This window comes from Anguilla rostrata, chromosome 4 (genome assembly GCF_018555375.3).
Source record: "Anguilla rostrata isolate EN2019 chromosome 4, ASM1855537v3, whole genome shotgun sequence".
Taxonomy (NCBI): domain Eukaryota; kingdom Metazoa; phylum Chordata; class Actinopteri; order Anguilliformes; family Anguillidae; genus Anguilla; species Anguilla rostrata.
In genome coordinates, this window is record NC_057936.1 from 55,843,835 (window position 1) to 55,865,723 (window position 21,889).

At 38.7% G+C, this 21,889-nt stretch overlaps 1 protein-coding gene across 2 annotated transcripts in view; it reads left to right on the forward strand.

The window, feature by feature from the left end:
- Window positions 1-2,294: 2,294 nt before the first annotated feature.
- The window catches only part of agbl4 (AGBL carboxypeptidase 4), a 312,915-nt gene continuing 293,320 nt past the window's right edge, over window positions 2,295-21,889 (forward strand). For both annotated transcript variants that reach the window (XM_064333328.1, XM_064333329.1), the window contains exons 1-2: window positions 2,295-2,393; window positions 4,995-5,117. In XM_064333328.1, the coding sequence (XP_064189398.1) occupies window positions 2,315-2,393; window positions 4,995-5,117 (202 nt within the window). In that variant the 5' untranslated portion in view covers window positions 2,295-2,314. The remainder of the gene's footprint in view (window positions 2,394-4,994; window positions 5,118-21,889) is intronic.

The following is a 21,889-nucleotide window of genomic DNA, read 5'->3' on the forward strand; positions in this document are numbered from 1 at the left end:
CTCTTTACTGGTCCCCTGTGTCCTGTCTTTTCACTGCATGACCTTCCATTCATGTATGGTGGTTTATATATGAGGGTCCTTAGTCAAGAGAAAAAGCATTACTCTGTGCACAGACACATAAAACATATATTACATATGCATACTTCTTAAGACTTGGTTTCCTTTGTATTAAATGTAAACTGAATGAAGTTGTCTAAAATCTAATTTGGGGTATTGAATTATTTTTGTTTAAAGCCTTCTCTTGGAAGACCTGTATTTTCTTTTTAACACAGAATCTGCCTAGAAACACTTTGCCCATGATTGAACGATTGTATAAGATTATTTTGTATGAAAACATAAATAGTAATGTAAAATCTGGACATGTAAACAATTTTTTTCCTCCCAAAATCTATTAGGACTTATTGTATAAATATTGTCTGTTTCATTCTATGTCTGTCACATATGTTGTTGTACAGGCTGCATGATGGGAATTATGTTTAGGTAAAACTTGTTTTCAGGGGACATAATACTATCTCATGGGAGGCAATTAAAAATTGAGGATCAAGAAGTGGACTGTATTTTTCTTTTATTTTCTGTGATTGATGTGTTCATTAAATTGTTTTTTTTCCCCCATTCTATGGGGTGGATGACAAGAGATGGGCATTGCGCAGAAGCACACATTTCTCATTATAGAATATTGTAAGAAGTATAAGGAGTTTGTGTCTTGGCTAAATGTCTTCCAACATCTTATCACATTACTTCTCAAGAACAAAGCTGGAATAACAGCAGCACATAGAAATTCAAATTAGCCTATTTAGCCAAAACATTGCTCAAAATATTAAAAACTGATAAAAGACATAAAAGAGATAAAATAATCTCTCTTACACACACACACATACATGCGCACGCCCGCAAACACGCACACACACACACACACACACACCAGGAAGCCATTAATTCATCAGGGTCAAAAATTATATACCAGCAAGGGCAGCTATTCAATTTTCAGTTTTAAGAAAGTATTGGACATCACAATTTCTCATAATTTCCAAAATAATCATGATGCAGCTTTAGCTGCCCAGGTGCCTGAAGCTTGCTATCAAATATGATCAAGGGAAAACAACAGGGCAATCTTATTAAAGAGGACCCCCCACCTAGTCTCATTCATCTGCTCCAGGCTGCTGTTCCCTACAGAAGTCTACAGAACATGCAGCTGTCACTAGCTCCCAATTCAGATGTCCCTACGCGTTTTTAAAAACCAATCAGGCGCTTTGCTACAATAATAATGGCAAATGAACCAGTGCATAATTAAGACATTTTATGTCGTGACATCATGAGATGTACATGTGAGGAGCAGTTAATGTTGGCCACTTGCATCTTTCATTGCAAAAACTGTCTCGGCATAAAATGTTGCTAATATAATGTAAGAAAAATTCCTCAGCAAGTTGTGCCTTATTATACCTTGATGTATATGCTAGCCCGGATCTACCATCAGGGTGACTTGGGTGCGCACCCTAGGGCCCAGAATGCCAAAGGGCCCTTGCATGTGCAAGGAAAAATAAACTAATGGGGAATAGTGTCAGGCAGTTTGTGAATCTTTCAAATGAACAAACTGACGTAAGCAGAGAGAGAGGAGAGTGGCGTGTGGGCTTCAGGGCATCAGCACCCAGGGGCCTATCTGGCCGTGTGGATATGTCAAAAAGCAATGGACATCAATGACAGTTAGAGTTAGAGACTTACACACAGAGCACATGAATTCAGTTTAAAAATGCCTTTGTCATACATTATAACTGTTTTCTCATGTTCATTTATAATGTGCAAAGAATCTGTGATTATGCATGAACCATAGTGGAAAAGCCTGCTTGAATTCTGTACCACTGACAAAATATACATTTTAAATGCATGGTTATATTAATTAAATATGTGCATACTTAATTATTTTAAGTTACTGTAGCAAAATTGCCTAAATCAAAGAATAAACTTTTTTCTTATAAGAGATGCAAGCAATGCACCAGAACCAACTTCAGGTTAAGATGTTCCATTTGATTCAAAAGGGATGAAATTGTCAATGCCATCATTATTAAAGCAATAGCTCCCAATACTAACTACTGTTAAAAAATTTGTGTACAGTTATTTATTTGTGGTCACGTATTTCCGGACTTTGACAGCAGCGACCTAATAATTTAAATATACTTTATTCCGCCTTATTTTTATGGTATTTGATGTTCCACCATCCCATGCACCTGCAGCGGCACAAGTATGCAATCAGTCACATGGTACAATTCACGCCACGCACTGTCTCCTCCCCTCCGTGACATTGCGTTACCGTGGCAACATGCTACTAGCGTCGCGTGCTTGTGTTGTGACCAAGATGGAAAGAAAGATGGAGGAGAATATCAGAGACCATGAAACTGGTGTGTAAATAGCTTACAGTAAAATGTTATTATTCTCATATTTGGGGATTATTTTACACGCACTTAAGTATAATGTAAGCTCATGCTGTCGGGCTGAATCTTAACAAACCTATGGAGCTGGCAAATTTAAATAGTTATTGCATGTTCATTTCTGCTCAGGCAATAGATAGCGAGCTAGCTAATTCCCTCAGACTGACACTGATTGTAATTTTACAGGCTAGTTTGCCAGCATTTTGAAAACAATATTGCTAAGCAAGTCTGTTTGACAGCTGTTACTCCCAAAACCACAGACAGAACATTCGTTTGTGAATGCATGCCAATGGTATTTGACTTGCTTATTATTGACGTTAGCTGCTACTCAGCTAGCAAGCTACGAATCAATTCCTCTTAACGTTAACGTTAGATTGTTAGGTAATCTGCGGTACACATGCGGACAGTGCATGTTTTCCGGTCATCTATTGTATCAGTCTTGCTTTCAACTTATCGAGCTCTATCAAACGTGATGTACGTAACGTTGCTCATACCATTCTCGCTCTCATAAAGCTTGTTGCAGGCTAACAATTAACATAGGTTGTATTTATATTTTGTGGATATGATTGTTTGATTTTAACCGCATCACTTGTACCGAACTGCTAGAAACGTTGGCTGGATATACGTGTCTCGGCAGCCGATAAATAAAAAACACTTCAAGACAAAATCAACGAGGCTCCAACACTGCAAAGTAAAACGGTGAACTAACGTTAATTCTGTCGTGGCTACTGACTGTGTAATCGAAGAAAATGTGAAATTATTGAAACATTTTAAACGTGACATGCAAACGTTTAGATACTTAGTAAATAATAGATAATAGTATTCGAATTGGACTTATTTTCACCACATCTATAGGTTTGCTAATGTTACATGAAGGTGAATCTCAAATGGTCAGAGACTGTTCACCTTCCATGCCTGCAGAAGTATCCAAGAAGTGTAAAGCACCCCTGTCCTTTCACGTGCCTAAAGAGTCTTGCTCTAAGATTAGTTGCATCTTTTAAGTGCCTCTTTCTGTGGACCTCCTTCCACAGACCTACCTAGTAAAGTAGTGGTCTGGTAAATGGAACCTGGAAATTTTCCTCCTCAGGCCTTATAGTGTACATTGAGGATAGCCGCCCTGGTTTAACATGCTGAAACACATGCCTAGATCTTTTGTGGCAGGAACGTCTGGTTGCTGTAACTCTGTGGCTGTTTGAGAGATGAATTGTTATTGTTGTTGTTTTGTGTTAAATTATTCTTCTTGTTGTTGTCGTCGTTGTTGTTTTTGTTTATGTTTTTCTTCCTCTTCTTCTCACATAAAAGTAACCAATTATTTGAAAAATATGCTATATAAATAAATCTTGATTTGATTTGAAAAGCCCCCTGCTGTAACTCTAGTACACTTCTATGCTCAAAAATGACTTTTATTGGCCAACTGGACAACTATATACAATTGAGTAGTTAGGGTTTCCAGAATTAAAATTTGTGAACTGGACAACATGCACAGCTGGAAGTTTACAAACAAGGTAGGGGCCGTGGGATAGTTGATACGCAAATCCATTAAACATTAATGGTTAATTTTCCAATCAGTTATTCAGACCGGACATTATATACTGTCCGGTCAGGACCACAAACCGGACCTGTTCATATAATATGAAACCCAGACGTTCCGGTCAAAAACCAGGATCTGCTAACCGTATTGTTAGTTCTGAATTCTGTTCATAACAGGATTTACAATTTCACCTGCAATTTATTGGATATGTTGCCTAATTTATAAATCTACTATTGACTTCAGTGCCCTTTGAACACATCAACCATATCCGTTATTGTTTGTCCATGAAGTTTGTGTATTTTTAAGTATGGACCAAAGCTATCATGTATTTAGCCAAAAGGAAAGGCTGAGCAAGAACCTGTCAGCATAATATTAGGGTTAAAATCTGGACTGCTAAAAAATCTCAGCATTAAATGGACATGGGTAAAGTAAACTTTATATTACAATATGGTAGAACTACAACTACAACTTGTGTAAAAAAAAAAAAAAAAACATTTAACCTACTTGCATGGTATTTGAGGGTGTCTTCTGTTGGGAAGTATGTACAGCAGACTGGTAGGAGAAACATGTTACTTAGCCTTCTTAGGCTAATCATTTCTCAGTAATATTGATGAGCATGGCTTTTTCCTGTAGAACACTGTTAGAACACATTTGACTATTTTCATTAAATTGAAACTGATGAATTAAAAGCAAAAAATTTGAACACCATCTGTGTGAATTTTTTTTTTGTAAGTAACCACTTGTTACAGTTGCAATCTGGACCAAAATAGAGCAAAAGAAAGAGCATCAACCAAGTGCATTGAAATAGAATAATTAATAATTTTTGGTATAGGCTTTTTGCTTGGTTGCTTTAATCAGACGTGGCGCACCTTATGTTACCTTAAGACCTTTTAATAAATTAGATTTACAGAAGGCATATATTAAGAAATTACCTATAAAAAGAAAGTCAGGAGCCTCAGATCACTGGAGTAAATTATAATCAAGTAGTGAACATCAGTGTTTACTGAGCGGCACAACAAGTGACATTTTTTTTGTCATAGGCGGTGAAGCTGGAGGTGAAGATGCTTTAGTTGGCAACGTCAACAAGCTGCTTGCCACCCCACAAGGCTACACGGGTGTTCCTCGGAAGGGTCACCTCATCTTCGATGCGTGCTTCGAGAGTGGTGAGTGGAAAAAAGTAGTACATTTTTTACTGTATTTTTTTGTCAATGTCCCATCAGCATGAAGTCCAAACGAAGAATTGAGTCAATGCAATTTTCCGCCTCAGAAGGCTTTTAAAAACACAATGACTTAAATAGGGAACTGCAAAAGTCTTTGCGATGGGGGGCCATTTTGATAACAAGCCGTGATATTTCATAGTCAAAAGCCTGGCAAGCACTTATTACAGACTCTGCTACAATAAATCAGTATGCAGGTAGTACTTGGAGGCAATATTTTACTTTAACAATCCATTTAGTAATATGTATCCTCTCATTGCAAATTATAAGTGCTTTTGTAACCTGTGCTACATACAGTATGACTACCCAAACAAAACTTTGCCTCCTACATTTGCCCTCTCAAGTGAATTTAAAGTGTATGGACAGTTGAATGGGGTGGGGTTAGGGTGGATGCTTGCTGAAAAGGGAAATGCATTTTCTATGGGGGGATAAGGAGAAGAATGCTAACAAGAGATACCATTTTCATTATTTGGAAGTATAATATAGCCAGTTGCCTGACATCTGTGCATTTCGAAGCTTATTCTAAACTGCTTTCAACCCACGCGATTCTAACATGGACCACCTAGTAGAAGCAATTTATTTGTTTTTATTATTATCCAGTCTCATCAATTCAGCACTTATTTCTGAGAAAATTATTGTCTGTCAAGGTGTACCTACATTACTGAGTTTGCAGCTGTTTTGTGCTCTGTTAGACCAATTCTAAGCAAGGTCACAGCATATGACTGATTTCCGTGGTCTCATTAAAATGTTCATATTCACACTTGTTTGACACTGTTAGCGTCTGCCCAGTCTTAGCCTATTTATTGACAGGCCATTTAATAGTTATTAAATGGTTGTCTGTAGAGTTCATATTTGGGATCGGAGGCTACAATATTTGAGTATTTAGTTAATTGTGAAAGCAATTAGCTGAAACAGGACATGTACTGCTAGTCTTATCCAAGAACTACCTGAAGACGGCATCAAAGGTTGCTGTATTTGAGGAACTGGCGTTGGTAAGAAAAACTTCAGTACCCTTTTTCTTATTTAATTTCACTCGGAAGACTGACGTAGCCTAAGTGCTATCAACTATGCTATTCAAAGAAGATGTTTTGTCCTGTGTTAGCAAGGTTAAGTTACTCCATTTAAATCAACGAGGCTCTAACCTAGCTACTGATGAGGAATGGTTTACATATGACGTGTTTTATGCATATGAATGAGCACAGGATACACACCCACCCTGTCCTTGTCTGCTGAGCAGGTCTCAATGATCTAATAGTGTTTATTACACCATTTAATGGTTATAATTGAATTAAAAACTTTAAATAACTATTAAGAAGACAATCAGTTGTCACTTCTGGGGTACATACGGTAACCACAATTTTAATCCTGTTTCCTCGACCTTTAACTGATGTGGTTTTTTTCAATGTTAGTTTATTTATGATAAGACAGCAGTGGAAAATATTTAGCTCGTGGGTATTATTGCATCATCTTCAAAATGTTAATTCCTTGACATTCTAATCGCTCATGTATAATTGTGCGCTGCAGGGACCACATACGTTGGCTTCTAATACAGGTGATTATGCTACCGATTGATAATAAAATTGTGTTTTTAAAAGACGGCGGGTGACGTTGTTGCATCGTTTAATCGTAAGCTCTTTTTTTCAAATCTTTAATAACAGAATGCAGCAAGTGCATATTTCTGCATTTTTCCCTTTACATTAGGGGAGCTACTGGGTAGTTTAGGGGAGATGTACCATCTGTCCTATAAAGAGCTTTGGGAAACCATGGAGTTCCTATTGGAACAACTAAATAGTTTGAAATGAGCTCATTTTGTTTCTTTCTTTAAAAAAGAGTTGTATGGTGAGTGTGTCCTGCTCTTGACAAATGGAAAAAAGCACTGCAATTGACCTGTACATTAAGTTCAGTGTAAGATTAAGAAGTACTCTTACTTTCACTTAGAACAATTCTTGTTCATATGCTGTCATTATGTAGCCTACAGTTTATCAGTTAATTTCGTATTCATTGATATCCTTTACGTCTATGTACTATATGGTGATGCATCAGTTTAGGTCTGCGATCATTTCTTTTTAAGCTGTAATGCCAGTTTCTTCTTTGTTATGTCGGATCCTCATGAATGCAATAGAAACAAACAGGTTTTTAAAGTTCTTTTGTAGTTAAGGGACCTGTTGATAACTATTTTAGAATTGCTCTTTTTAACAAAAACAGGTCATTTATGAAATGTATCATAATCAGATAAGTGCATACATTGTCTTTGTGTGAAATTGAGTGATGAATACTGATACTGATCCACTCTCTGACCCCATCCTTATGTTTTTATTGCTGTAGGGGGATCATTTTGGTTTATCCCCAGTGTCTCATAGTTAGCTGACTATTATTAATAAAAGAAAATCAGGCAATGTTTAAAAAGATAACATGTTTGGCCTTGTTGTCAGTTAGTGAGAAAATAACAATATTCCTTCTTGTGACAGAAACCTAGGCAGAGCATTGTGGCTGCAGAATGTGGTTTTTAATGGCTAATTATCTGCTATTAAAATTGAAATGCTTTATTTCTGTTACCTTGTCAGTTTCCCTTGTTGAAAACTGTAATTAAAAAGAGTTGATGTTTTGACAAATGCTTTGTAAATGGCTTTTGTTTAGCACTTTTAGGCTGAGTGAACACAGCAGTAATGAAAAAGCTTTTTTTTTTTTCTTTTTTCCCTGGGACAAGGTTAAGTGGGCATCGGAGAGATATTGTGAGCTGGAGAGACCGTGGAACCTTCACAACATTGTTATCTAACTGTGAGGAAAATGTTCTGGTTCTTCAACTGAGAAGCCACCAGTTTCATTTTATTTTTTGACAGGCAAATAACCCATAGGCCATCTTGTCATTCATTTGGCATTTGGCTAGAGCTGGGAAATCTTAAGATTAATAATGATAATAGAAATGGTATGGATATGGTATTGTGCATCACATGTTTCTGCTGTTATGTCCACTATAGTATACAGAAAGATCCTCACCCTAACCCTCACTAGGGGCTATTCCAGGTGAGGCCCCTTCTGTAGAAATCATCAACTGTCCTGGCTGTGCAGCACATAATATGGCAGACAATACACAATATTACTTAGTCCTCTGTTATCAGTTAGGTTGAAGCATTTAGCATTTTTTACATTTTTATATCCACAGTTGTATTTTCCATCATGTTCTGTAAAAATGAAGCTCCACCCTGGATTTTTCCAGAGTAGCTGTTTTCCTGATTAAAATGAGTTCTCAGCCAGCTCTGCGTGTAACGAGCATTGAGAGATGTAGCCCTTAATTTCTGCGCGTGCTCCGGTTTTCTGCATTACTTTGGGAGAGTAACGGACAGGCGCTTTCAGTGTATGGGGTGGGCATCGGGCTACACCAGTCACAGGTTTCCGCGCCTAATGAGTACAAACGCAGTGGCTGTGTGCTGCTGCTTGGCCTGGAAGCCGTTCTTCGAGGGAGGCTACAATTACTCTCCAGCGTGCTGGCCACTAAAGAAAGAAAGTCTAGAATGATGGTGTTCAGTTCAGTTTACTTTTGTGCTTAAGTTCAGGGGGTTATAAAATTTGATACAATATAGCCACCAGCAGTTCAACCAAACACAGTTACTCAGAGTTATATTTCATGCCAGGTGCAAATAGACATAACTCTATCAAAAATGGGAAGAAGCCTTGCAGTGATAAAAAGATTTATGTCAATATATTCAACTTGGCTGGTAATACAGGTTTTGGCATTATCACAATTAATTTGATTACTGATTTCTGATTCTGATTACTGAATTATATTTCTTTAAATTAAATATACTAATTTCTGTTATTTGGTGCAATGTGGCAACATGCAATATTAATAAATTACAGGTAGGACAAAATAAAGTGGCACGATTTGCACTTTGTTGCCGATTGAAGATGAATATAGTCACAATGCATAATAGTCTGTCTTGGTTAAAAAAGCTGTTAAATTATTAATTGCTTTGCTTTTTCAGAAGTATCTTTGTAACAAAAGCCCAGTAATACTCTATAAGAATTTGTCCTTCAGCTCAGACAGACATAATTACTCTAAAAGGCATTCGTCAGATAGTCATTTCCTTCTTCCTAAATGCAGAACAAATTCAATGCTGCGAATGGCAATTTTCCAAGCAATGGAAAGCTGGAACTCATTACGGAATGAGTTAACTCTACAATATAAAAAGTTAATTTTAAGAAAATATTGAAACATCAGTTTTTGTCTCAAGAAATGAATTGGATTTATTAATTGGATATCCACTTTGCACAAGATACGGGGAGACTGTAAGGTAGAATGGGGCCATAACATTTCTAAAGAAGGCTGTAAAAGCAAATTAATGAGCTTAGTCTTAAATACTCTGTTTTACAACAATTTAAAATATTAGATCTAGTTGTATGTATGCTTACTTATATCAGTAGTAAGAGCTGTCCTTTCTTGTGTTTTTATGTTTGTAGTACGTTTTTTAGAAAGCAGTAAATGTTGGGAAAGAGCCAATTTGTATGTTGTTCTTGGTTCTATGAATAAGTGCAATATATCTATGTGGAATCCTGGAAGAGTAGCTCCTTTCTATACAGTAGCTAACAGGGATTTAAATAAACATCTACTGAATAGAAAATGCAGCTTTCCTGTAGTGTGGCAAATTGTGAAGGCTTAACTTCGTCAAAGGGAGGTGTTTATTTTAACGGCTACGGCAAGATGAGGGAGAGAGAAACACCCCCTTCGCCCAGTATGGGAGGTCAGAGTTTAAACCCACACGCAGTCGTTCTTCAGAAACGAGCGAGGGTAGCGGTGTACGTCACTATGACGTCCTCCGCTACCGAATCCGCTCCAGCCGATGCCGCTGTTTCTGTGGCCGGCCAATAAGAGAGACTTAATCAGTCCTACCTTCATCTGATAAATGAGGTTAATGCTGTTTTGCAGTAGAATTTCCCTTTAATTGTGACTGGTTTAATAAAATATATATATATATGGTAAAATAAGCAATAACGTATGTAACTCGTAAAAAAAAAGGCAATCAAGATTTTGTACCCTTAATTAACCTGATTAATATGTTAGGCTAATTGGTACAGGCCCAATGGATTGTTTTGTGGAGGATTTCTTGTCCTTCTTAGACGACGGTTGAATATACAAGCGTTAATGAGAAATGAACCCGATATGCTGAGATTTTTCTGCCTGTGTTACTGTGTGGTTTTCATTTTTTCTCCCTACCAGCATAACATTTTTTCCTGTTTTCCCTGTTTTTTGTTTGTATTCAGCCTTCCCTTACCACGTTTGGACGCCTTTTTGAATGTAAGCTCATGGTGTGTGAAATGCAGTGATAGACCTTCAGTAAATAAATGTATTGCATAACAGCTTAATTTTCCATTCACATGTTTCATCTACCAAAAGCTGGCAGGATGTTTACAAATCATAGTGGCTTAGAGTGTGCAAAAAAATGGCATATTCAGACTTGGAGCAATTATGATGTAGGCCTATAGCATATGCTGACAAGTATCGTAATTGCGCGTAAATCACATGGGCATTTATATGGCCGTATGAGACGTGGTGATTGGAGGAGGACAGAAGAAGCTGCTTTAAGGGAATACAGGAGACATGTTTCAGAGGCTGGTATGGCCAGTCTGGAATAAGATGAGATAAGATGGCAGGAACGTGTAAGCAGTCCTGGGAGGGATGCAAGAAAGCAGGGGAGTATAAACATATAAAGGGTATAAACATATGTTTAGAGGAGTAATATGAATAAATAATCAGGTTTTTTTTTTTTAAAGATTCTCTATTTTCCCAGATGACATGCTCTGAGGACCCCAGACGTTGATTAATGGGCACTGGGCTCCCAGACTGAGATCAGCTAACATATATGACATTACCCCAGTGTCTTTGGGTCCGGATATTCTGCTGAATGATTTATGGAATTGATATTAATCTCTTTCCAGTAAATGCATTACCGAAGTTGGAAACGGAGGGGAATTGATGTTACTGCGCTAATGTCAAATTAATGCCCTGTTGCTGTTTCAGCAAAGCAACACCGTGGCTAAATGTTTTTAACCACTTAGAGGCCGACGTGGGCCCGGTGAATACTGAAGGGAGAAAAGTCATTTTTCACCTTATTGCTCGTGTGGCTTCGCCAGGCAGTCCACCGCTGATTTTCAGGTAGAGGGCTTCGCCAGGAGAGCTGGTCACCCGAGCGCTGGGGCAAAGACGACTTCTGTAAACGCTCTGAAATACTCTGAGGAGCAGCGGCACGGTCTGCTCTTTCGCCTGACATCGCTGCTCCTCTCGGTCGATTCGGCTGAGCTTTTCTGCTGCTTGGGCACTTTGATTGACAGTGCTTGAAGTGCAATGTAAGCATATTGCCCCTGAGCCCTACTTGTATTGGTGAATTTGAATAGCAGAAAGTGTTTATTTTTTTGTTTCATGGGCGGCCCCAAGAACCTGAAAACTGTGATTTGTGATATGTAAATGACAGAAGGTGATTTACATTTGGAGAATATAGAGACGGGTTAGAAATTAAGGGATTAACCAGCAAAAAGTGTCTTAGTATGATGTTGGGCCACCACAAGCTGCCAGAACAGCTTCAATGCCCCTTGGCATAGATTCTACAAGTCTCTGGAACTCTACTGGAGGGATGGAACATCATTCTTCCAAAAGATATTTCCTTATGTGGTGTTTTGATGGTGGTATTGGAGACCACTGTCTTAACACGTCGGTCCAATATCTCCCGTAGGTGTTCAATTGGGTTGAGATCTAGTGACTGCGTAGACCATAGAATATGATTCACATCATTTTCATAATCATCAGGCCATTCAGTGACCCCTCATGCCCTGTGGATGGGGCCATCGGCATCCTGGAAGACCAAGCCATCAGGATAGAAATGTTTCATTATAGGATAAAGGCGAATAACTTTGTATTGATTTGTAGTGACACTTCCATCTAAGTGGACCCAAATCATGCCAGGAAAATGCCCCCCACGGCATAACAGCGTCGCCGGACCCTGTCACTGTAGGGGTCATGCATTCAGGCCTGTACCGTTCTCTCACTGACCACATCACTTTTTTCCTCATCTCTGTAGACCAGTGCCTATGGTTTTTTGCACCACAGTGTGCGTTCGTTTTTGTAATGGGTTTATGCACTACAACCCAACTATAATTTCCATCTCTGTGTAGTTGTCAGCAGACTGTTCTTGCTGACTCAGTCTGTCATGTCCTGCATTGACATTCTCAGTCACCTGAGGAAGAGTACCCCTGTATCATGCAGTACCCCTGTATGGATGTTTTTCCACTCGTTTATTTTGATTTTTCCTTTAATTTGTGACCCGCCTGTATGTTATATTCATTCAAATATACATATGAATTTGATACAAATCCTTTGTACTGTAACGGGAACAGGCAGCTTTCCTGACTACAGTACCTGAACCTGTGCAGTTAACTAGCTAACTTCTGGGAACAGAGAGATGAAATGGCTAGCTACTATCTGTCAGTACATGTAGATTAAATAATGATACATGGAATTATTATGCCCGTTGAAAGCTAGCTAGTGCATTAAAAAATGGACTGAGCAAGGCAGGCAAATGCTTTCAATTGAGAGCGCATTCTTATGCTACAAATAACCTAGAATTATATAGGCCAGGTATTGAAATGTTTATGGTTTGATAACGGTCAATTTTACAGTCGGGATAGTGAGTATGGTATATCGTTGCATCCCTGCTACAAAAAAGCAGCAACAATATTTTAAAGTACTGTAACTGTCACACTGACTGACCATTCTTCAGTGAGAAAAAATAGGATAAATAAAATTAAAAAATGTATCCAAATTACGCAAGTGTAGCCTTAAAACTGAACTACCTCTTTCTTCTCCCCCTTTCTGTTTTTTCCCAATGTTTATTTTATTTATTATAAAATTATTGAAATACAGTACATTGTAAGAGATATGTACCTTCCAGCAGTTAAGGTCCTTGAAATGAATTTGTTATCTGATTTCTCAAGTCACTGTTGTGGAGATTACTCCGTAATTGTTTTCTTGATTTATAAAAATGATAGGATTTCAAGTTGCAGTGGTTTCCATGTGAGCCATGATTATAAAAATATCTGGCTTTGCTAAACAGAAGGATGATTCACAGGAGGCACAGTGATGCTGCCTCTTGTATGACTGATTTCATGACCCTTAATGGCCGTGCGTTTCAGTCAAAAACAAGTTCATTTTACTGGAAACGTGATTCGTTGATGGAAGTGAAATAAACAGGTGAATGTAACTGTAACTGTATTAACATAATGGGGTCACGTGGCAGTGTTCTTGTTGCTAATACTATTTTGGGCATAGCTGCCGATGTCTTTGCGCAAACACTCTATGATCCAGGAAAAATTCAGTATGGGAAATTTAACATCATTGGTATCTGTGATGCAAAATAAAAAGTGCATTAGAACAGACCAGTGATGTAATTTGTTTACTCTAAATATAAAACATCTAATTTACATATAAATTAGATTGAACTAATTTCAGTTTGTTGTCAGCAATGTGCAGATTGGGTCAGTATATCCTTTTATATGCATTTCAGCCTACAGGTTTTTTTAAAGTTCCACTGAAAAGCTGCTCCTTCATCCTCTTTAAGTTAACTTAAGAAAATGACCTCCATTATGCAGTTTGATCATACAGAAACATAATGAATATTTCTTCCAGGCGTCATTAAAACCTCACTGATGGTTCTGCAGATTTCATAGTATAGGACTGGAATGTAAATTTCCGTAACATTGTGTATGCAAATGAGCTTTAATGGTTATCATTTTATCACTTTGGCCTTTGAATCTTACATTGGCCATGGCTGTTTATCTATTTTTTTATTGCGAAAACCTTTTTGCAGCTAGAATTAATTTGACGTTCATAAGCGGCACTGTTTACTGTAATTAATATTTTCTTTCCATTTACAGAACACTGCAAATGGAAGAGTCTATTGTCTATCCTTTTTGTTTTAGAAATGAGAATTTAACAACAATAAAAAAAAAACAAATCAGTTAATTTTAATAATACTTTGCACAGGGCCTCAGTATTATAAGTCCCCAAAATGCTGCATGTCTTCTGTGGTGGTGCTCTGCCAGGCCTGTACTGCAGCAGTATTCAGCTCTTGCTTGTTTCACGTGATGTGATGAAAGTAGTTGAAATAACCGTGAATAAGCGTAAATTATGACAGCTGGATGTAGCAGAGGGGCAGAACATGCAGAGGTGTAAAATCCAGGTTCAGAAAGTAAGAATCCTCCCCAGTATTTTGTTCCAGTCACCTGGATTTGCTAATGAGCAATTCCTCAGCCCAGAGGTAGAACTAATTAGTGAAATCAGCTGGGTGACTTCATGGGTCGAAGAAGCACATGACAGGGTTTTTACTTTCTGAAATCCCTGGACCTTCCACCTCTGAATACATGTAAAAACAGTTAAAAATCCAAAACAGAATATCAGAGGTGTTGGAAAAAAAGAAAATTATATATAATCAAAGTATCAGATGTTAGAATAGAAGTATAAAATCGTGTTCATTATTAAATTGTGATTAAAGTTTATTGTTTAATTTCATCGGTGCATTGTTGCAGACTTCTTTGTCCTTTATAAGCTGATATTTTATGCCACTTAATGTGTGACATACAGCTTTTCATCGCAGATCAATGGCTAAATAAACCGCAGTGCACTTTAAAACTGAATAGCCTTACAAGAGAATATGAAGTGTCAAGTCTTTTCAAAAGTTCTACTTAAAATCATTGGAATGCTTTGTCAGTTAATTACCCCCCTTGACAATATTGTTTAACAAGAATATGTTCTGTTCCGAAAGACAGCTGATTTTATGAAAATAATTACCCAGGTCTAACTTGTAGATCTCATGATATACTTTTATAACGTGTGAGAAGATTCATATTCATTGTTATTGACCACCCCCAATGTCATCATTCGTTCAAATGCAAAGTTAGAAGACCATGTCTATTTTAGTAAATGAAAATTTATTACTGTCATTAATTTGAGGACATCATTGACTTGCGTTGCGTATTATTATTTGTGAGAATAAGCTAGTGCTCAATTGTATGGCACCACCTATACCCCAGGTTTATCAAATCCACGTTAAACTAGCCAAACATGGTGCTAAATGTAACAAACAGTAACCAAGTTTGTCTGTACTTAGACATTCGTATTTGAAAAAAAAATGAAGGGTAGTCTTACTTTTCAGCTTTTTTGAAAAAATTGGGATTGTGCAGAATTCAAAACAAAATTTTGATGATTAGGCTCCTCTGACATGTTTGCCTGGATTGAGGCCGCATTTTCAGATCAACATTACATTGTGCAATGCGACTAGCCTTACCCAACGATGGTTACATCAATTAACAAGGCATTTTGCTTTGAATCCATTCATATGTGCTAGAAAACAAAGCATGAGGTTTATAGCTTTTTTAAGAGAACGAATTGTCCTACCGAATCAACCTGCATTTTACAGGCATTCCTGACCATGTGTCATGCTGTTACGACAGGTCATCGCACTTTCACTTCGTTCCTGGTCCCTTGGTGCGATCTGGTCGCGTCTTCTTCTCCACTGGTGAAGAAAAAGAGACTGGCACTGGCCTCTGTTTTTGCAAATAACCTGCAGTCCTGACACTGGCATAAAATGCTTAACCAGTAACCTTTTTCTTTTTTTCTAGCATTTTGGGAGTTCTAGCATTTTGGCAGGATAACTTTAAAACTACGCTGATCTTAGGTCCCTCTCCAGAAAGTACATTTTCTATTCTTAATAGCACTTTATTGTTAATTATCCATTTAGGCTAGTGGCCTAAAGTTTGGCTCTTTATTTATAGAGGCTGAATTATTCCTGGAAAATGCCATTACATATTGTACTGTATGTTTGCATGCTAGCCTCCAACAAGAGCAAGCAGCACTGAGTGAAGAGAGAGTGGGCGTGAATGTTTGGGTGCAATTTTTTGGTTGACACTGCTGATAATTGGCCAGTACCAACACCAGAGAGAGTGAAGTCTTGACTGTCGATCAAAGTGGCATTGTACCTATGAGCATTGGCTTTGACTTTAGGTCACATGTGCAACATTAAAATTTGTGACCATATCCAATCATATAAATTACACAGGTTTTAAATACAACTGGACAAATGGTGATTGTATAAAGATTATTATTTTACTCATTCAGATGAATGAATACAAAAACACTGCTTTGATTATTATGAAAACAATATGGACTTCGAATTTGACTTCAGATTTTTGTACCAAAGGGGAAACAATGCATACTGCAAGGGCAAAACCTGTCTGATGGATTGTCTGTTTAAAGTAACCCATTTCAGTTTCTGATTCAGTTTTTAAAAATAGTGTTTAACTAAAATATATTCACTCAAGGACAAAGCCCAAAGCTTTTCCAGTGAATATAAAGTGCTCCTTCATGGAAGCTGAGACTAGCTGCAGTGTCCACTCTACATGGATCATAGAGTGGAAAACCTTGTGTTTAGTGTGAGGTGCAGGAATGGAGTGGGAACCAAAAGAGCGTCGTCAGAGGCTAGCACGTTGCCATCTATTCCTGAAGGTGAGTGGTTACATTACCACAGAGAGTGGCTCGAGGGTGAGATCTGTAGGAGGTCTCTTGAAATATGAGATGCTTCTTGTGCGCTGTCTGTGCTGAGCTGTAACAGTTGTGATTGTGAAACTGGAACCAGTACGAAAAAGTTTGAAGTGAAAACAGCCATGGATGTTAGGGACTGCATGTGCAGTTTGTACTGTACAGTAAGTGAAAAGAGTCACAGATGTTAGGCACTGCTTGTGCAGTTATACTGTACAGTACGTGCTTGGTCTTCACTGAAGGGACTATTGGACTTTGGTAGAACATGCAAGCATGTGCACTTTGCCATCCAGACTTGTACAGTATACCCCCTAAACCCACAAACAGGTACTTTATCTTAATTAAGTGGATTAAGTATGCCCACCGCTGCATTACATTTTTACACTTTAGAGCAGGGATACTCAAACCTGGCCCTTGGGGCCCGTAGTGCTGCTGGTTTTCATTCCTCCCTTCTAATCAGGGACACACCAGGTGAGTGTTATCTCTGGCCAATGAGAGACATTATTGGCCTGTGGACTATGAGGCAGGAGAGAAAACCAGCAGTACTGCTGACCTTGAGGGCCTTTGAGTATCCCTGCGTTAGAGAGTCAATGTTAACTGATGCATTTGAGACGAAGACCAAAATGTTCTTAATTTGGTTCCCCTAGTTTTGTTCCCTTGATTTAGTCTTCTCAGTTCTTAGGGTCTTACTAAAGGACTGTGACTGCCTTTCTGATGGGGGCGACATAGCTCAGGAGGTAAGAGCGGCTGTATGGCAGTCGGAGGGTTGCCGGTTCGATCCCCCGCCTTGGGCGTGTTGAAGTGTCCCTTAGCAAGACATCTAACCCCCAATTGCTCCCAATGAGCTGATTGGTACCTTGCATGGCAGCCTTTCACTGTTGGTGTGTGAGTGTGTGTGTGAATGGGTGAATGAGAGGCATCAACTGTAAAGCGCTTTGGATAAAAGCGCTATAGAAATGCAGTCCATTTACCATTTGATGCAAAAGTAGTCGCTACAGGGTCGCAATTTCTATGTAGGGTTTACTAAATGGTTGCAATGGGTCCAAATCGCTGTCATTTGGACATCATTTGTGGGGATTAGGTCCCTCTGCGACTTTTATTTTGATACGTAGTTAAATGCGTTCATGCATATGTATACTTTGAGTGAACGCGCTAAAACAGGGTGGAGATTAGGCTAATTAAGTATTCTGTCTAATTTACTAAAACACGCATTAATTGCGACCCCCCTCTTTGCGTGAGAAATTTTAGAGCTCCTGAAACAGGTGGTAATTTGTCTACACTGATGCAGCCTATAGCTCACACACAGCATGCTGGAGAAAGGGTGTTGGGGTGCATGCACATCTTCAGCAGTCAAATCACTTTCCACTCTGCATCGCATGGGATGGAGCTGAACGGATGCATCCTATGATGCGTAAAACTCAGGAAAGGAGAGAGAATTAAAAATGCGTTTATTTTCAGATATAATATTAAATTATCTTTGTAAGGACGCAAGAATTCTGTTGAAGTTGTTGGCTGGTGGTTAGTAGCCTATGAAAACACAGTTCTGAATTCAAACAATTTAAACATTTGTTGTGCGTATGTGTTCAGTGGAGTATAGGGGAGAGCAGGTTGCTGTCAAAACACTTTTTGACAGCTTAAAACGCTTAAAAAACACTTAGGCTGCCCACCTAAGTCATTTCAGTTCAGGAAAAATCCTGTACACAGCATAGAACAGTTATAATTCCCTAACATAGGTTATCCAAAGCTTAAAAAGCTCCCTTGTGATGTGACTTAATCTAACAGGTATCTTGCTGAATATCTATAACTTATATTACACACAGAGGAAATGAAAACCTCTGCCATTTGGTGTGTTTACTTACTTGATGGGTTCATATTGCCTGTCCTAATATTACCAGCTAATTTAAATGTCAGAATTATCAATGTAAATTTCAATCAGTTTATGATTGCACATTAGCAGATTGCTGTACTGATAGCATCGGCATCAGTTTTACTTATGTGAGTGGTGTTTGGTGCTTCTTCTAGATTTTTCCTCGATCATCATCTTACCATACCATATGAAAAAGATAACCGTGGCGTGTTATACTCTAGGCCTAAGTTAAATACTACCATGAATTGTGTAAAATCAGATATTCCATATGGGTCCATCTGTGACCTCCTCTTCTGTTCTATATATACCTGTTTGTCTGTGGAGGATATACTGGAGCAAAGGTTATTTTCTCTGAATACTGTGTGTTTTTAAAAAAAAGAAGAATGGACAGTGCACCCACCTTATGTGTTTTTCTCGCTTTATTCAGACAGGGAAAGCAGAGGGAGTTAAAGATAGGGATGGGATCGGGACAGTACAGGAAGTGCCGTGGCGGGGAATCGAATCCCTGGCTGCACGGAGGAGTTTTTTTTTTGAACATGGATTGAGAGTCAGCCGCCCCGTGGATCGTGTCACGCTGTGTCCCCCTGTTCCTATTTTTACCGGTAGAAGACTTGAGTCATCACATTTCCCTTTAGTTGCCTTTCTCATATTAGGCTAATGTAGGCTGATACAGTTGTTGGAGCGAGGCTAGTTTAGACACACTCTTTGAATATACTACAAACTGTGTGAAAAACACTGCGAAGCGCGCAGTGAGGTATTAACTTCTTCAAGCTCTCGGGCTGCCTTATGGAATTAAATATGATATATTTTTATTTATATGTTTAAGGGAATTTGGATCTTTAGAAAATCACCCCACAAGATGTTTTACCTATGTGTATTTCACTGCATTTGGAAACATGTGTAGTATGTTCAGCTAAAGCCCTGATTCATACAGAAATGATGTAGCCCGTGGTTCAGGATTGAGTCCTAGCCTTACAGTGGCAACTGTGCTTTATACTGTACTTTTGAGGAAAATGTAACCCTGGAAACTGTACTAGCATACTGAAATTTTTTTCCCTTTGATGAAAATGGCAACAACCAAGGTTACAGAGCAGAACTTCATACAGCACATCTGTTTAGCTCTAAGCACACAAATGATCCATGACAGCATTCAAGTAATACAATTAGTGATTAGTTTGTGCTAAAACAGTAAGTGATGCAGCTGTATCCAATTTGTGGCTCAGATATACTCAATACAATGAAAAAACACAACAAAAGTAAACTGGTGCTTTGTATTTGATAGCAGTGTGGCTACAGTATTGTGTGCTGATATCCACTCTGTTCATTCAGTATGTCCTCAGTAAGTACAATCTTGATTTGCAATATTATACTCTTTGATCACATCAGCTAAACAGCAGTTTTATGCGCAAGAGGGAATTAGTTTACAAAATGGAGACAGAACAGACGGCCGGTTGATGGAATCTAAAATATGTGAAAGACGAGGAAAGAAGAAAGAAAACGTCATCGATCAAGGCCCAGAAATTATTTATCTTGTCTAAACAGCGTCACTCCGTCGGTGGAGCTCAGGTGTGCTGGTGTGCGGTTCTGTGTCTGCTATGCAGATAACTTGTCTCCTCGTGCAGCGGCGTATGGATGCGGTAGGATGCCGTTTCCCTTCACACTCCATCAGCTGTCTTACCTGCACGCTCAGGCCTCCGCCGCTCGCAGTCGCCATTTTCACGCAACAGCGCGCAGCTGCAGCCCCAGCTCTGCTGTGCTTAAGGGGGGAGGGGGAGGTTCCGGGTCTGCCTATCACACGGCGTGGAGGGGCAGCCATCCTTTTCACTTTGGCACATTGTTAAAGCTTTGGGATGGGGGGAGTAGGGGGGCGGAGACTGGCCTGGGATTTGATCACACAGGTGGCTTCATGCATTGGGAACAGGGTGCAGGTGGACTGCAGCCTTGTCAATGCTTAAATATTTGTTCTGCTCTTTTGAGTAGTGTTGCAGATATATATATATATATATATATATATATATATATAGAAATATATGGTGGCAATCCTTATTTTTGGACCCCTTATATCAAGCCAAAATGGATGAAAAGTGTCCCATATAATATTAATATTTAATACTTTATTTACTGTGTATTTTTCTCTTTGATGAACAATGTGGGAAATTCTTTTCCCTACGTGTTATGGAATAAGGAACCTAAGTTGTTCAGATACAGCTGAAATACTAATGTGCATTGATGGAACTAGTTTGGCGGTGTTAGTTTTGCCAAGGCTCTGGGACCATGCCTGAAATTTACTTACAGGATGGTAAGAACGAGGATGGATTTCGCCAGTAATGTGAAAACAAATAAGTGCCTGCAGGGGCTGAAGGAGAACATGCATTATTGAAGTAATCTCCATCCTGTCCAGAATTGGAATTAGGGTAGGCCTGCTTGAAATGTTCCCTGTTTTAGCATTTAATAAAATAAAAACTTGTTTTCATGCTGCTGTATATTCAATGCTATGTTTAAACTAGCCCCACACCAATAACTGCATGTTTGTTAGCCTGCATGCTTGCCTAATATGAAAAAGCTACTTTTTCATATCAGCAAATGCAGTATATCTGTGGTCCTGTACTAATCCAGCTGTGTCTATCTAGATACAGTAAGCTAAATAAAAGAATCCACTGGACTGTATAACAAAGTGTGTTGCTGCCTTGTTGACAGGCTCTGTTGAAGGTCCAGTTATGCCCAGACAGGCTTGGAAATCGTGAAATAACTCAACTGCGTCCTCATAAGTTAGGTGCCCAAGCACAGCCCTAAAATCAGATAGTGGATCCTTTGCAGGGTTTTCCTTGCTCTAAATTGGGTTTAGGTAGGTGACTTTGCTTGACAATGACTGGGGTCGGCCCACCGTCAACCGTCAACGTGTCATCTCCCTATATTTAAGCTACATTTAGAATGTAACGTTCTGGCTGGGAATGCAAAGAGTCCATTACGGTGCTTTGAGATGTAAGCTATAAAAATTGAAACGTGTGACAGAAATAACAAAATTGGAACAATTTACTGATTTATTGATGGGTTACGTATTGTAAGTGGCAACATTGTTGTGAAAATATGGCCTACACTGAAGAATTTACACACTTTTAATTTAATGAACCCACACATATGCCAGTTTACTGTATTTAAATTATTTTGATGCATTCACTCTAAGAATGCTCGCACCATCTTTTTTGTCACTGGTGTTACTTGCACCCTACGCAACCTTAAAGGCATAGACCATCGGAATCATGTCCAATT